At 39.2% G+C, this 17251-nt stretch overlaps 2 protein-coding genes across 2 annotated transcripts; one reads left to right on the forward strand and one right to left on the reverse strand.

Annotated features, from left to right (window-relative positions):
• Positions 1-7: 7 nt before the first annotated feature.
• On the forward strand, positions 8-12271 carry zgc:101679 (uncharacterized protein LOC450058 homolog). The gene is made up of 12 exons (XM_039821126.1): positions 8-140; positions 3334-3380; positions 3593-3665; positions 4593-4752; positions 4958-5026; positions 5156-5276; positions 5388-5480; positions 5770-5834; positions 10771-10852; positions 10982-11028; positions 11406-11461; positions 11581-12271. The coding sequence occupies exons 1-12, from the start codon at positions 82-84 to the stop codon at positions 11660-11662; spliced, it is 954 nt and encodes a 317-aa protein (XP_039677060.1). The 5' UTR covers positions 8-81; the 3' UTR covers positions 11663-12271.
• On the reverse strand, positions 12049-17251 carry emp1 (epithelial membrane protein 1). The gene is made up of 5 exons (XM_039821542.1): positions 17109-17251; positions 16104-16194; positions 15594-15693; positions 15221-15361; positions 12049-13486 (listed from the first exon to the last, which is right to left on the reverse strand). Exons 2-5 carry the CDS (start codon positions 16176-16178, stop codon positions 13326-13328), a joined length of 477 nt encoding a protein of 158 aa, XP_039677476.1. The 5' UTR covers positions 16179-16194; positions 17109-17251; the 3' UTR covers positions 12049-13325.

Here is a 17251-nt window from a genome sequence, read left to right on the forward strand (position 1 = left end):
GTTTCGATTCTACGAGCCAATCTCATCGCTCCTGTCAGTTTAGCTTCCGGGTTTGGTTTGTTGTGTTTTTCTGCATTAACCATGGCTGCAGAGGGCGATTTTCTGGCGAGATACCGTGCCGTGTCAAACAAACTGAAAAAGTAAGGCGTTAAGTTACCTTAGTTCAAATAGAAAGTTCAGTGAATATCAGGTTTAGCGTAACGTTACTTGACAATAATGGTAAAGAGTGATACAGCTAGCGCTAGTAAGCTAGGTTAAGCTAACATTTAGCCCTTTGCCATTACTGTCCGTGTCATATTACGTTATTTAACCTACATTTATATGCATGTGATGCTGTTTCTAATGCAATATAATGTTGGTAGATTTCATTGGTTTAGTTAGGTTCATGAATAGTAGTAATTAACTGGTTAATTTAGCTAGCTCCTGTCCAGGTGCGGAGCTAGATGTTGTAAACATACAGGGCTCAGCTTTTTTTACAGCTTTTTTTTTAAATCGTCATTAATGGCAGCTATATATGCACTTTCTTTCAAGCCATTTGATAAAAGAATGCCAGAAACTCTGTACATAATTTGATAAAAACGCGTTAGTTGCCAAGGACAAAATAATCCTGTAGAGCTTACATTGTATTTTGTATCTAATATTCTCCAGGGGCCCGTTTCAGGAAGGAGGTTTAACAAACTCTGAGTCTAACCCTGAACTCGGTTCCAGAACAGCTGATTTGAGTTGGTTCAGTCAACTCAGAGTAGGTTCACTCAGAGTTAGTGCACCACCACTATAAAAAGGAAACATGAATGGAACCATGATACTATGATTCACCATGGTAACAGCCACAAACAAACTGGTTGCGGAAATACTCATGCGCACATACAGCGAGTTTGAACATATATTTCGTTAAAAAAGCAACACAGTGACTGCTGCAAAAGAGAGAGAATTTCACCTGCAATACTGTGGAACTCCTTTGTAATGGCTTTTACTGGTTTGTGTCCAGGGAACACTACAAAAACTTTTAAATTTTTCAGAGCGAGTCACACTCTTCTGACGGCGCTTTGCTATACAATGGCTTTACTAATATTCTCCGCATCACCAATGTTGTAAAGAAAACTGCCGTTTGCAAAAAAACGTAATGCGACACAAGAATCTGCTGGGATGTAAGAGCATGTACACGATGGGTGACGTTAGTGATATGAGGACGGATAAGTTTATTTAGGCTACATAACTGATAGACTGGGAAGAAAAAGGATACCGCTCAAATAGGTAGGGTAGTATCTGGAAATGAAAATACATATATGGTCGGGGCCTCAATATCATCTCCCGACATTAGGGGTGGTATGGTTCATGAAAAAACATCGGAACCGCTCGGTTCGCTTCTCTCGGTTCGCTTGTCTCGGTTCGCATGTCTCGGTTCGGAGCGTATGTGCGTCGCACTGTTCGTCAGTACACGGTCAATGTGTACTAACCACTTATTGCCGTAGTGCCCGCTTTCGACACCTATGTTAAAGGTCCCATGGCATGAAAATTTCACTTTATGAGGTTTTTTAACATTAATATGCGTTCCCCCAGCCTGCCTATGGTCCCCCAGTGGCTAGAAATGGTGATAGGTGTAAACCGAGCCCTGGGTATCCTGCTCTGCCTTTGAGAAAATGAAAGCTCAGATGGGCCGATCTGGAATACCTCCCCTTTCACTGCTTTGCCCGCCCAGAGAATTTGGCCCACCTTTTGGCTTTCAAACGAGCAAAGTGGCAGTTGGTCAAGGCCACGTATTTTACGAAAATAGTTCACCAAAACCTGTTTCTGAAAACATTTTAAGTGAGAAATAGGTCATACAGTTGCTGAATCTGTCTGTTTTTTTTTTGATCGACAAAGGTCAGTTTAAAAGATTTTCGTCAGATTTTGACCGCTCCTCAAGTGGAGTGTGGAGTGCTGCTGCTGCAGGTCACGTCACATGCAGAAATGTCAAGTGGGAGAGATAAGGTAGGCTGCCCGGAGTTGGAGGAAGCGCCAGCAGCGTATATAGTCTGGTGTGTGGGAACATTTTGGATTTCATGTTACCTATGATGACAGCGGAAATAAAACAATAGGTAGAACTGCCACTGTGTGCATGTATTGTGCAACATGCATTCAATATGCTAATTTTAGCTATATATCATATGCTGAAGTATATTTCTGGAGTGTTAAAGATTAAAAGAAAAAAGAACCGTACAGAACCAAAAACCGTGACCCTAAAACCGTGATACGAACCGAACCGTGGGTTTTGTGAACCGTACCACCCCTACCCTACATATGTTTAACTCCCTGCGAAGTAATACAGCTTCTTCATCAACACGATCGTCGACAAAAGGAAATGCCATGTTTTATTGTCTGCCTAACATGGTTAATAAACCAACCCTGTTTTTTATTCATGCAGATAACAAACTGCGCTAAAATGCGCCTAATACAGACTTAATGAATGAGGAAATGAAAGGTTTCTTGAAGAAAACCTGCTCCCAACCAGGTTAGGTTCACAGGCTCAGTTACCATAGTAACTGACTTCAAGACAATTACATTACATCAAATTACATCTCTTTCTGAAACGGGCTGGAGTTACCCCTCTCTCTCAGGTTTGATTAACCTCCCTTTCTGAAACCGAAAACCCAGAGTTTCCCTCATCTCAGGGTTAACAAACTCAAAGTTTTCACTAAACCTGCTTTCTGAAACGGACTGTCCTCATAATTCTGAAACCAGACCACAACAAAGGTTGAGAATGACTCAGTTTCACTCTTGCCACCTTAAGAGAGACATTTACTAGTTTGGTGTTTACTTTTTTTAAGTTGCATAAAATAGGTAGGTTAGGAATTTGGCTATTACTAATCTTGAAACCTATTTTTGTTATACTATGCTGGAGTAGCGTTCACTCAATGAATGTTTAGCTCAAATCTGCTACATTTGAATCCATCCAATAATATTCTGTGCCTTGTGGGTACCCATAGAACTGATTTTAATTCAGATATCTTGAAGTGAGAGGTCAAGGGACCCCTTTGAAAAGGGCCATGCCAGTTTTTCCCTCGCCAAAATTTAGCCTAAATCTGGAGCATTATTAATCACCCTTCCCGACAAGCTAGAATGACATGGTTGATACCACTGGATTCTTTAGGTTGTCTAGTTTCATATAATACCAATTTAACCCGATTTGTACAAATAGCTTTAAAAGGGAACCCACTACAGCCTCTGAATGACCTTAAAGATCCATTAGCGCATTAATTCTTCTGTTTAGCACAGTTAACTGAAGTGCTTTTACTATAGCTTGCTACTATAGAGATCTTTTAGACAATTGAAATGCTTGTTTCTTTGTTGCAGACGTTTTCTTCGGAAGCCTAATGTAGCAGAGGCAAGTGAGCAGTTTGGTAAGTGCCAGCTGGTCTCTGCACAACCATACCTACCACCTAACGTTACCTTCACACTGTTAACACCAAAATTACAGTATTCGTTCAGTACGCACAACATGTTACCACCTTCAACCTTTCTCCTTGTTATCCTCCATGTTGTAGAGAACGGTCATCAAACGGTTTCTTCACAGTTTGCCTCGCATGTATTTTGCTGTTTTCACCTATGTTAGGTCAGTTAGCCAAGGAGCTGAAGCAGCAGGACTGCCTTCAGTATGCTGCCTTCTGTAACCTGGCCATGGCTAGGTGAGTTTACACTTATGTATCCTCACGCCTTTTGCGCCAGCTTGACCTGAACCACCTCAGTGTCTAACACAACACAAAAGACAACATTAAGTGATATTTTACACAATAGCCCACTTCTAAGTTTGTGGCAACAATTTGGAAAAGGCCCTTTGTTGTGTTTGCCCTCATGCACAAAGCAAGGTTCATAAAGAAATGGCTTTTCAGTTTGGTGTGGAAGAGCTTTAGTAAATGTATCTTGAACAGAGCACTGACCTTAGCCCCATCCAACATCTTTGCGACAATGTCAACTGTGAGCCAGACGTTATTACCCAAGATCAGTGGGCGACCTCGTTAATGTTCTTCTGGCAAATAAGGAGCAAAATCCCTCAAGCCAAGCTTAAAATTTTGTGCAAAGCTTTCCCAGACGAGTGGAGGCTGTTATATAGCAACTTATTAATGCCCATGGCTGTAGAAAAGAGATGTTCAGCAGTCACATATGGGTGTATTGTCCAGGTGTTAGTTTCAGCCATGTACTATACCTAAAGTCCTCCCTTCACATCATAAAAAATTCTTTAAGTAACTGCTGGTTTTTGAAAAGCATGTAAATGTAATCATTTGTGACACGCTTGAACGGAACCATAAAAAATGTACTACATTGTCTGTGCATTAATTACCGGTAAGTAATTTGTCAGTTCTCCAACCACGTTAGGAAAATCATACCATGTCTATTAGGAACTTTTGGAATTTCTGCTACTATGTTTTAAATAGTCAGATTATCTCATAAAGGTACAGTCCAGTGAGTGATTACTCCTCTCTAGTTATTCATGTCCCATACAATAAACCACCACAGGGTGACAGAGATGTTGGTCTGGCCCAGAGAGAGCCTGTATGTATTCATAGTGATGACATGTTTACTGTTGTTACACATCCTGAATGTCTTGACTGCAGGTGTGAGCAGACTCTTTTTAACGCTCCCGGAGAGGCTCTGGCGTTAACCGATGCTGCCCGCCTCTTTCTCTCATCCGAGAAGGAGAACCGGGCGCTGCAGGCCCCGGGCTTTGATGAGCACCTTCAGGCTGCACTCAACTGCTTCAGTTTTGCCATCAAGGTACATTATGATCCCTAGTTTTTTTGTGCTTAAAGCAACAGTTCTAAACACATTAGTGAAATATTTGTAAAATACACAAATATGTATAGTATACTGTATGCAATTTTTGTGGAATATATATACAGATTAAGGGTTTGCAGAATATATTATGTAATACATTTCGATAGAGACTGTAAAATAATGCTGATGTACAAATGGCTTACAGGTGCACATTGAGATGAACCAGCCTGTGATGGCAGCCAGCCTGTGTCTAGAACTTGGCAACGCGCTGAAGGTTAAACTTTGGATCAGCTCTTCAAGCTGTCCTAAAAGATACATTTTCCTGATCCTCGCTTTGATTTTAACTTGATATACTGTTATTCAAATGACATGTTAATCTCAAATCCTCCTCTGGTTTCAATAGGAGATGAACAGACCAGGAGAGGCTATTGTTCATTACCAGAGGGCTGCAGAGTTGCAGACACAGACGCCAATTGAAGCTCTGCTGTCGATGGGAGAAATGGCTACGTGTAAAATCCTCACCCGTGAGTTCAGTCAGACTGTCTGATACATCTGATATGTAGCTGATGTGTGTTTTATGTGCACATATGATTTGTCTTGATTTTTCTGCAGTTTTAGCTCTTGTGTTTTTGCAGGTGACTACGACGGTGCTTTGTCAGTGTTCACTGAGATGCAGCTGATATGCCAGGAGAGAGGACTGCAGCTGCCAGGCATCAGCACCCCTGTTGGTGAGACTTTGCATTTATCTACAGGTTCTACCTGCCTAAAATAATCCTATGTATGAATGAATCCCCAGTGACAGAATTTTTGGAATAGAGGCTAAATACACTATTTCAAAAACATTTCTATTGTTGAGATCAACAGCTGGATGTTTAAACAAAGACGGTGTTTAAAGGCAGTGCCTCACTTTGTGCTTTAAAATCATTGTTTAATTTTATGTGATTACACTGACTGGAAAATGGTGAAATATTGAACTCTCTTCATTTCTTTTGTATATCTTCATTTTCCTGAAAAAAGGTGCATTTCTGGACATTGTGGCAAAATGTGAGATCTCCAGAGTACTACTGCTGATGTTTCTTGAGGTAGGCACATTTATTTTATATAAAAAGTAGGGCTGAAAAGATTCTTCGAATAATTCGATTACAAAAAATCCTCGATGCAAAATGACTTGCCTCAAATCTTCGTTAAATCAATGTTACCAACGTTGTATCGCTGACGGACGGTGTTTCCGCACGGAGCATTATTACTGTCGCACAGACGTGGCTCAGCCTGCTGCTGGCGACACATGCCAGAGCGTAAATAGTGAGGGGCTAAGAGAAGAGACAGGCTGGAGAAAACGACAAAGTGTCCAAAGTTTGGAATCAGTTCAAACATAATTAAAACGAAAACTCTGTACAGTGTGTCTACTGCAAAATCAAACTAGCTTACCACGATAATAGCACGACGTCAATGCTTCAGCATCTCAACAGAAAACATGGAGTCTAACTTAATCATCCATTCCACGAAACGGACCCGACAAAAGTAAATCACAGTGTGGTATGGACGATGAAACTACACCAAACACAACAACTACCAAAAACAAAGACCAGAAAATACGTAGTGGTGACCACAATTTGATCTAAAGAGCTGACGCGTTGACTATCCCTTCGGAAAAACAGCTGATTGTTGCATCTCTTTTTTTTTTTTTTTTTTTTTTTTTTTTTTTTTTTTTTTTTTTTTTTTTTTTTTTTTTTTTTTTTTTTTCTCTCTCTCTAGATTGAGTATAACTAATATTTACATATAGACATATAGACCTACTGTATATGCAGATCAGTCTCAGGTTGAAACTTGTAGTTCTGAAAGTTAAGTTGCACAACTTAATGTAATGTTTGTGTATGTTTAATGTATGCCTTAGTTTGAGGTTGATATTTGAAAAAAAACAAAAAAAACAATGTAATATGGCACTTAAATGCACTTAATATGTTTATTTTTTTTGAGAGATGATATTGTAAGCAATGTAGGCAATACAAATGTGTCTTTTTTCCAAAAATGTTGCTTTTTTTTGGGTTGTTAAAAACGCAAAAAAAATTATCCGATTAATCGATCGATAAAGTGCTAGATTAATCGATTACAAAAAGAATCAATAGCTGCAGCCCTAATAAAAAGACAAGACATTGCAAGAAAACCATCTATATCACAATATCTGTGTAACTGAAGTGGAAAATACAGCCTCAATAAGGGAAAACCATTTTTATCTCATATTTATTCACAATTCAAATTGAAAGTCCAAAGAGAAAACTAAGCAAGATCAAATTAAAAATATTATTTTACTACGCTACTAGGAAAAATTATGCCATAATTTAATTTAAAAACAGAAAATGGAAACTGAAAAAGCAAAGTTAAAATGTAAAATGATCATTTGAAAATGTAAAGTGCAATGCAAAAAGTCAAATTTAAAATGCAAAGCTTAAATATAAATGTTTAAACTGAAATCTTTTATTGATTGAAAATCGCAATGGAAAAGAGAAACCTCAAATATAAAACTCAAAATGTGAAATGGAAAAGCTTAAATGGAAATACTTAAATTAAAGCTGCAGTAGGTAAGATTGTGAAGATCCAGGACTTTGCCAACAAATTTGAACATCAACAACTTCTCAGTCCCTCCTTCCTTTCTGCTGCAGCCCAAACCGTCTCCTAAGCCCCTCCCACAGGGGAGAACGCTATATATGTGTGTGCCTGAGCAGTGATTGACAGGCAGATAGACCACCCCTGTGGCCCTGATTGGAGAAAATCGACCGGGAGCGGTGGAATTTTGCCAATGGCACTACAGGCTGTAGGTGGTGCCAGAGGAGCTGTAAGATTCACCTTTTCCATTTCGATTTAACATTTGGCTTTTCCATTTGGATGTGACAGATGTCAAAATGAGGAGGAGTGGCCCAAAGGCTGGTGGGAGGGTCTGAAACGAAAGGGGTGCAGAGATTCTAGAATCTAGATCGGGAGTTTGCCGTAGTAGCAGCAGCCAACAACTGGAAACTATTTACAATTTTCGTCTACTATTTCACCACTAAATTCACTTCTGAGACTTTTTTTATGCGAGAAATTAACTGTGTAGAGTTTGAATATGGGCAGTTTTACAAAAATCGATGGCCAATTACACATTTGCTCCGATGTTGTCGGACTTGAGAAGCTCCAGTCTGACGTGACAGCCAGCTGGTGGCGGCTGGGATCGCTTGCCCGCCGGCCAGCCAGTGATGCTCACAGACCTCGCTGTCAGCTGGAAGTCTCTCTCTCGATAGAATCATGGACACAGTGTCTCCCACAGATTAGAAAGCAAATTGTGGCGGCGGGTGGGGAATACTTATTTTCGGACACGCTATTGGATGCTGTCCTCCTCTCCTACTTTAATGCCTAACAAATCTATCTCTTTCTCTCCCTGACCCTGTCTTTCACTGGTTGAAGCCTGAAAATACTGTAAAACAAATTAATAACCTAACTAATTACACTGGTTGGACTGTTCAGTTCGGTTTCAGACTGATACCTCCGGTTCAGGCTGGTCCTCATCCTCAACACGGGCCTTTTTCAGTCACGGAAAATACTTTTCAATACTCATCTGGATTTAAGCAGCAAACATTCAGTGTAAGAGTAAAAAATGACATAACATTATTTATAATAAGATTATTTGATTCACAGCTGCTACATATAGTGTTTTGACCTCGACAACCCAACTGCATTTTACAGCAAACTTGCTACTAGTTAACTTTCTAAGGCCGGGACACATTAACCCGATTATCGGCCGTTGGACAGTCTGGCGAGGTCAGTGACTCAAATCTGTTCAGTGTGTTCCGTGCCGTCGTCCGTCTGGGGGGCTGTCGGCGTTCATTTTGGCCGACCTGACATGTTCGGTCGGCGGCAGGGAAATCGGGACTCACCCGGAAATGACGAGCGGAATGAGGTGACTAGAGTCTCTCAAAATCTGATGAAAATCTTTTAAACTGACCTTTGTTGAGCTGAAATGAAGACAGATTCAGCAACTGCATGGCCTATTTCTCGCTTAAAATGTTTTCAGAAACACGTTTCAGTGAACTATTTTAGTACAATTTGAGATCGTATTCTGAACGGCTGCCATGACAGTCTGGCTCTCAATATCCGGAGAAAACAAACCCATGTGACGCGTTCGTCCAATCAGCTGCCGGTTTTCATTTCTTGGGCAACATTACAGATTAGCGCTGCCTGTTGTAAAGGTGGTCACGAGATAGATACCAACCTTTCGTGAACTTGTGAATTTCGCCAGCCGTCTTTTCACCTTATGGAGACAGACGCTGTGTGCACAGTGGGATCAATGGTGTTTTAAGCCTCCAACGTCGCCTTAACCCTAACTATAACTATTGCCGTGCTGCCTGGAAGACGACGTTGGGGGCTAAAAACACCAAAGCACTGTGTTTGTGTGTGTGTGTGTGTGTGTGTGTGTGTGTGTGTGTGTGTGTGTGTGTGTGTGTGTGTGTGTGTGTGTGTGTGTGTGTGTGAGAGACACAAGTGACAGAGAGACGGAGGAGAGCAGGGAAAGGAAATGCAGAAGAACGTGTTTTAAATAGCGTTTACATTTTTTTTTATTAATATCGAAACGCAATGTTAGGCGGCCGTGCCGTGCGCACCGCCACACATTAGTCTATGTGTGGGAAAACACTGATGGACAAGTTAATTTTCTGAAATATGGCTTGTTTTCCGTTTGAACACTTTGTCATCAATATTAACAAGGTTTAAAATGAATTATTTTTTTTCAAATTTGGATATCGTTTCAAAATTGGAAATCAAATGAACGAAAAAGTATACGGGCCCAATTACAGTAACTACATGAAAACTTCACTGTTGTTGCATGTTGGGTGGCTCGAAGGGAGAGTGGTTGCCCCTCAACCACAAGGTTGGTGGATCAATCCCAGGCTCCTCCGGCCACATGTCAAAGTGTCCCTGAGCAAGACACTGAACCCCAAGTTGTATGTATAGCTGTCTTCTGCTCCTAATACTTAGGATGGGTTAAATGCAGTAATATAATTTCACTACATTGTACTGTGTGTATGTGATGATTAAGAATAAAGTTTGATCCTTTGATGAAATAGGCTACATCATCAGTTTCTATCATCTAATGTGAAACAACAGGCAAAGCCAGCGTGGTAGCGAAGCTGCAACCAGATGCTCCTCAACTCAGTGTGCTTCCCAGCAGTCACCTCCCCCTGCTGTCCATAAGGTGCCTCTGCACCCCTTTTGTTTCAGACCCTCCCACCAGCCTTTGGGCCACTCCTACTCATTTTGACATCTGTCATTTCCAAATGTTAAATCAAAATGGAAAAGGTGAATCTTAAAATGTCAAAGGGCAGTTGCCAAATTAAAAATTTAAAAGATAAAATTAAAAATTATAAAGAGCAAAGGCTAAAATAAAAATATATCTTTTTTTTCTATTTCAGATTTTAAGTATTTCCATTTAAGCTTTTCCATTTCACATTTTGAGTTTCATATTTGATGTTTCTCTTTTATTTCCATTGCGATTTTCAATCAATAAAAGATTTCAAAGATTTCAGTTTAAGCATTTATATTTAAGCTTTGCATTTTAAATTTGACTTTTTGCATTGCACTTTACATTTTCAAATGATCATTTTACATTTTAACTTTGCTTTTTCAGTTTCCATTTCCTTTTTTAAAATTAAATTATGAATAATTTTTCCTAGTAGCGTAGTAAAATAATATTTTTAATTTGATCTTGCTTAGTTTTCTCTTTGGACTTTCAATTTGAATTATGAATAAATATATCCTCCATACAAATAGCCATCAACTAGCCAAAGGGTGAACTGTCAGAAAACAGAACAGTACAATTTTAAGCATTAAAAGAAGTAAACACCTCCACATCAGCACTGCAACAGAAAATATTGCATTACTGATGCCAAGAGTATTGATATTGTATGACACTATATTAATTATCTATCCCACATCTTTACATTACGTACTGGTGCAGCAGCACTTGATCTAATGTTGCTGTTTTCTGTGCAGCCTCCACCTCAGAAGTTGTTGCCAGAACATGCCCAGACCCTGGAGAGATACGCATGGGAGTCTTTTGACCCTCACAGCCAAGGTAAATGCATCTCAATATTTATCTATTATCTTTGAATTATAGACACTGTCTTTTCACTAGGAATGAAGATCATGAATTCTATGAGTGACATTTATTTGAAGTGTAAACATGGATCTTGTCTTCTTTCAGTGACCTTCCTGCCTGAGAATGTTTTCCTGCTCCTGCAGTCCGTAGTTGTGAGTTTTATCGTCCACATATTTGGGGTTCACTGCATGAGGCAGGATGGTCTTCACAGCCTTCACGTGACCGAGATAAATGTGCTAGAGTTTGTCTTCCTTTGAAAATGGAATTAGTTTTTTTTATTTGCAGTGTTGGTAGACTTTTACCTGTATTAATATGAAGCAATCAATATTCACAGTTCTTGATTAATGTTTATTCATGACTTAAATAAAAGATTATTTAAAGTAACTTGTTCTGGATGGACAGACTCTATCCACAGATAGTTATAAATGAGCATAAACATTGACAAGACTCTGAGAACTTGTCAAGGTCTTTGGAATCTGCAGTTATGTTTTTTATTTGTGCAGCCTGTAACAGCAAATCTGTTTTGCAGATGGCATGTCAGGAGAAGGACACAGAGTCCCTCAAGTCTCTTCAGACTGAGCTATGGTGAGCATTCAAAAGTGATAATTTCCATCATGTGATGGGAACTGAACGGCACTTTTTATTGCTTTTCAATCCTAATTTTCCATATTGATTATGTGTTTTCTTTTTTTTTCTCCCCTCAGGCCGTTTCTGACTGCAGAGCAGAATCATCTTCTCCACCTGGTGGTTCAGGAGCGCATCACGCCGTCTGGCCAAGGCATTTAGTTCAGTCAAGTTTTTACTCCCTTCCTCTGGGAACGATACTTTATATAATGGAACATTCCTGTTTCTGACTAGGTCTGTTGTAAGGCCTAAAGAAGTGTTCAATGTTGTAACTTGCACTCAGTGAAATGCTCGCAATACAAAACTTTGCCCTTATTAAGCGAAGTCGCACAGATTTAAAAATTAGTGAAAATTTCAGTAGTATTTTCTAGTACTGTGTTGTCCTTGTTTTTGTCAGGATGCTATCTTAAGACTAACTTTAAATTAATTTTAATGAAATCTTGTGTGCTCGAGTGATGGCTACAGAACTGGACCAATTCATACATATTTATTATGTAACAGTGACTTTAGTTGCATTTACAGCAGTTTAATAGATAAAAGATGAAGACTTTGCGTAATAATGCGTTTATTAATACATGATATGGCTTAAATTCCATGTAATTACGAGCAAATCCTATTGCATAGTTTGGAATTATGGTGAAATGAAACACCGCTGTCCTCTATCCCTGGTTCAATTTATGTTCACTTGTACAAATTGCATGTACTTTTCTTATGATAGCAGCCAACTACAGACACAAAATCAAACATGATTTAAAAAAAAAAAAAAAAAAAGAACTCAATACAAAACGTTACAAAAATATAATGGTTACAATGTACACAGATTTAAAAAGGATACACTATACTTCAGTTGTAAAATAAGGATACATGATTAAAACTACTTGTACTGTATATCAAGGCTTGTCTTTCCTGATTGTTCAAGTACTGCAATGGGAATGTTGCAGTTTTGCCAACATGCCGTACCTTCACAGATACAGTATTTATTCTCTCCTCGACTCTGGAAACCTGCAGTAGTAACTGTCAGCCTCACAACATGATTATACAGGATGATAAGTACTGTCATCTCACAGAGTATTTTCAACTACTAAATCTCAAAAGGGCTTATTATGCTTACGCTTTTTTCCTCCTACATAATCAACTTTGGTAGCTTCCTAAAGAAATAATTTTACATTTTGGTAAAAAATTATTTCTTTCATGCAGAAAGGTAGATAAACAAAGATTGATACCACTGTCGTGTATGGTAAACATGAAGCTACCTCCAGCTGCCGGTTAGCTTAGTACAAAGACTGGAATCAGGAAAACCGCTAGCTTGGCTCTGTCAAAAAGGTAAGAAAATCCACAAACCAGCACCTCTCGAGATCACTAACTAAAACCACAATTTGTCATTTTTACACTTTGGTTTTTGGCTAGCTGTTTCCAGTCTTTATGCTAAGCTAACGGTCTGCTGGCAGTAGCTTCATACCTTATGCACACATATAAGTCTGGCATCTATCCTCTCATCCAACTCTCTGCAAGAAAGCGTATATATTTCTCAAAATGTCTATTCCTTTACATAGTATTCCCCTACACATCTTGAATTAAATAGAATTCTATCAAGTAAAACGATTAAGTTCAGCCCTTCATGAATGCATGCATGACTTCTATTTCAATTTATAATATTCAAAATATAAACAAATGGCTCTTGTAAGCACACACACACACACACACACTTTCCTAGCTACAGTTTATTCCCTCAGAATTTTTGAAACACTTCCTATTCCTATTCTTTGATTTCCCAAATTCAAACTTGGAACATAATCCCAGGCATGCCCTCATTCCTTTTATCCTCTCACTCGCTCTTCTTTCGCAGGATGAGGTAGGTGATCGCTAAAATGAAGGTGAGGACAAAAGAGATCCAGGCCAGGACATAGGAGTGTCCGTATCCTCCCACCGTTTCATTGGTGTGAAGCTCGGCTGTGTAGATTGAGGCTGCTATCATTATACACAGGCCTGTAGGCGAGAAAAGGGGAATATTGTCACATACACCCAGACGAGGCACAATTAAGAAGTAATTATTGCTCCTATTATGAGATAAGGCCCATTAACAAGGACGGTGTAGCAGACAGTTCCACCGCAATCACAATCAAATGAGAAACATGACAGTTTCACCTCGCTAATTTCCCAATGATATCAAGTCATGACAATACTGTACATGTTAAAATCCCATTTTGTACTTGCTGTAAGGTTGTTTTTTTTAATGTAGTAGCAGCGCCAAAGATAATCCATAATTAACTATCTTACTCAATTGTATTGTGAAAGAGATTGCTGTAGTTCACAGAACTTCTGTCTACATGAATACGTTCACTTTTACCAAAATCTGTCACAGCATTAGATCTTTTATTTAAATGTAGGATTACTACACCTAATTCAGTGGCATGAATGTGGCTTAACTTTACCATTTGGTTTTGAATACTCAAGTGAGTATCGTAACTTAATGACAGGTTTAAGGCTTTGATAATTATCACAATATTCTGCCCTAGTTGCCGATCAATAATTAGCAAGAGCTGAGCTGTCAACTAATTGATTAGTTGATCGAAAGGAAAAATGCCAAAAATGTCCTTGTCCCAGTCCCTGAAATCTGAATATTTGATGGGTTTGTTTTGTTGAGTAAAATTAAAAGAAAATAATCAGATTTATGGATAGTGAAAATGTTAGTTGCAGCCCTTATTAGTATATTTAATTTCCAGACCAGGGGTCTTCAACGTTTTTCAAGGCAAGGATCCCTTAACTGAAATAGAGACAGAGCAGGGACCCCCTACTACATATATTGTATAAAATTGAGTTGCATATTAAAGTGGGCCTATAATAACGTGTGGGAGGCCCAAAGCCTTTATACATACCTTTTTAGTGTACAGAATACTAAGCTATTAAATAATTGTTGGCATAATTTAATAAATTATAGTTTTATTGCTAAACATACATGTGACGGAGTGAATCCTTAGGATGAACTGTATCTGTGGATCTACCTTGGTGACTACCTTACCCATAGGCCAGGTAGCCTATCATTAATGTTTTTTTGTTTTTTTTTCACAAATAGGCTGATTTATATTTGCTAATAATATGTTAGATTCATGGTAAGACATTTTCAGTTTTGAAAAAATTAATAATTTGGTGGCCCCCCCTGTAGTAACTCTGAGGACCCCCTTGGGGCCTTGGACCCCCTGTTGAACATCTCTGCTCCCGACAATATCTTCACAGATGTTTGAACAATCACTTCTCCACCCTGCTTTACAAACAGCCTCTCACCTCAAAATATATTGTTTTGGTTTGGTTTGTTTTGGTACAGTTGTACTCTACTGCAGTGATTTTCAATCATGTGTCGTTGAGACTCTACGAATTAACAGGTCAAACCTGCTGATGTAGACTCTTGAACCTGGATGACACAGGAGTGAAAATCACTGACCTTCTGCACCTGCATCCATGTTTGTTTTAACACTGAACACATCTGTACATGCTGCAGCTAAGCTCTGCTTACTTACTTTTACTTAAGTAACATTTTCAATGCAGGACTTTTACTTGTAACACACAATTGCATCTATATTAAAACATCCACTTATTGTTTTGTTCTGCTCTTACTCACCACCTCTGAGAGAAAGTTAACACATTTTAATATGCTAAAGTATACAAGAAAATAAATCTATATTTCTTGCAGCTGCAGGTTAGAATTTTGACTGGGTTACTTACAGGCGATAAGCTGTAAAATGCCGGTGAAGGTGAACCTCTGGCCTTTGGGCAAGGTGAACAGCTGAGCCACAAACACAAACAAGGCCAGAATGGCAAAAATGCAGGCCAGCACTGAAGTGGCCTGCACCGCCTGGAGATACTCTGCAGCAGCAGGAATGACAAAACAGACACACAGTCAGTGAAGGATCCACAACAACACAGATACAAGGCGATGTTCACCTTAAAGCACTGTGTAATTATTTGCATTATAACAGCTCTAATACCACTATTTACATTCATACAATAATTACTGATCATGTATGAACATATTGTAGAATTGTACATCTTAACACTTTATACCTCCAGTCAAATCAAGTCAATGAATGAACATTACCCTCCGGATAGTTTTTCAGGTTGGTGAAATGCCAGGCTGAGTTTGTGAACTCCCACCTGCCCCACAAGTCAGTTGACACTGTATCACTGATCCACCAGGCCTGAAGACACACAGGGAGATGAGAATAAACACAGATATCAAAAATATCAATGCACACACAGTGGTTGCGACACATGCAAAGAAATATTTAGTACACTTTTTGCATATTTACTGTCTTATTAAGTTGGCTGCTTGTTTTAATATTCTGTAAGAGCTGGTGAACGTTTGTCTGTAGATTTGCAACACTGAGTGTCAAAATACCAAAAACACAATTTTTAACATTTTAATCCAGGCTATTCCAATTGGTTTAATGACACATGTGCTACCCTGAGCTTCCATACAGAAATACCTATTGCTTTAGGTGTTTGAACAAATCATGAATAAGAATTGGCATTTATTGGCTCATAAAAAAACTTACGTTCTAACTCTGAGCACTTGGCGTATGAGAAACAAGATAAATCATCCACTTACATTATCGATGGCGGCCACCAGAAGCAGGATGATGGTGGTAATGTGCAGGACAACGATTCCAGCCAGCATCAACATCGTGGCCTTCTGAAAACTGATAACAATGGCGAGGCGGAAGGATGCACACTATTATTAATTTTCCACGGACGGACTTATGTAACACAGGCTTGTACATTAGGAAGCATCTATTCCCACAGCTGTCCCAAATTAATACTGTTACTCAACCCGAAAGAAATCCTGACAGAGAGCCGTTGCATGCAAGCTCAAACTCGCCCCAGAAGTCTCGCAGACAGACACATTTTTTAATATGACACATATGCTGTCACACACACATCGCATAACCAGTTTCACACTTTCAGTTTCAACATTTTTTTTCTTTAAAAACACTTTTTTTTCTACAATATGACAGCTCAAATAAATTGCGACCCATTTGTTGCGCCCAGAAACACTTATCCGTTTGCTTTAACGACTCATTGCCATTTTCACTGTTTCCGTCGACAAGAAAGGCGCATTTGTTTAGACCGCGGTGTTAGGGCATTCCCAAATTGGGGCCGCTCCATTACACACACACACACACACACACACACACACACACACACACACACACACACACACACACACACACACACACACACACACACACACACACATACACACCCAAAAACAACAACAACAACACACACACACACAGGCCCTGTACTAGAGTCAACAACTTTGGAAAGAGCGCGAGAATAGAGAAACCAATAATAAACATACCTCTAAATAAACATAAATATAAACACTGTTGACTATTCCACTCTATGCTGTTCTTTAAAATACTTTTTCTGCGCACAATCATATCCGCACAATCATTCAAAGCGCTGGAGGAAACCTGGAGTTAACTTTTCTCTTTTTCTCAACATAACAAAAAAAAAAAAAAAACCACACACAAATCATGCGTTAGAGCGTTCCACAGCGTATTGTCCATACAATAACTTCAAAAGTGTAAACAACGTGGATAAACTTTACCTGAAAGCGCTTTAACACACGGCACCGGGAGTTTTTTTGGGAATGTGAAACAGTGTAGACCCACCCAGCTTTGAATTCACAGCACACACATCACCCTGTTTTCGCTCTCAATTCCCTCGCTTTCCTCTCACCAAGCCCCACCC

This window comes from Perca fluviatilis, chromosome 1, assembly GCF_010015445.1.
Source record: "Perca fluviatilis chromosome 1, GENO_Pfluv_1.0, whole genome shotgun sequence".
In the NCBI taxonomy this organism is placed as follows: domain Eukaryota; kingdom Metazoa; phylum Chordata; class Actinopteri; order Perciformes; family Percidae; genus Perca; species Perca fluviatilis.

Coding starts and splice junctions, on each gene's coding strand:
- zgc:101679 (XM_039821126.1), top strand. CDS start 82: ATGGCTGCAGAGGGCGATTTTCTGGCGAGATACCGTGCCGTGTCAAAC. Junction 3,381..3,592: donor AGAGGCAAGTGAGCAGTTTG/GTAAGTGCCAGC, acceptor CACCTATGTTAG/GTCAGTTAGCCAAGGAGCTG. Junction 4,753..4,957: donor GCTTCAGTTTTGCCATCAAG/GTACATTATGAT, acceptor AATGGCTTACAG/GTGCACATTGAGATGAACCA.
- emp1 (XM_039821542.1), bottom strand. CDS start 16,178: ATGTTGATGCTGGCTGGAATCGTTGTCCTGCACATTACCACCATCATC. Junction 15,694..16,103: donor TGGTGGCCGCCATCGATAAT/GTAAGTGGATGA, acceptor GTGTGTCTTCAG/GCCTGGTGGATCAGTGATAC. Junction 15,362..15,593: donor CCTGAAAAACTATCCGGAGG/GTAATGTTCATT, acceptor CTGCTGCTGCAG/AGTATCTCCAGGCGGTGCAG.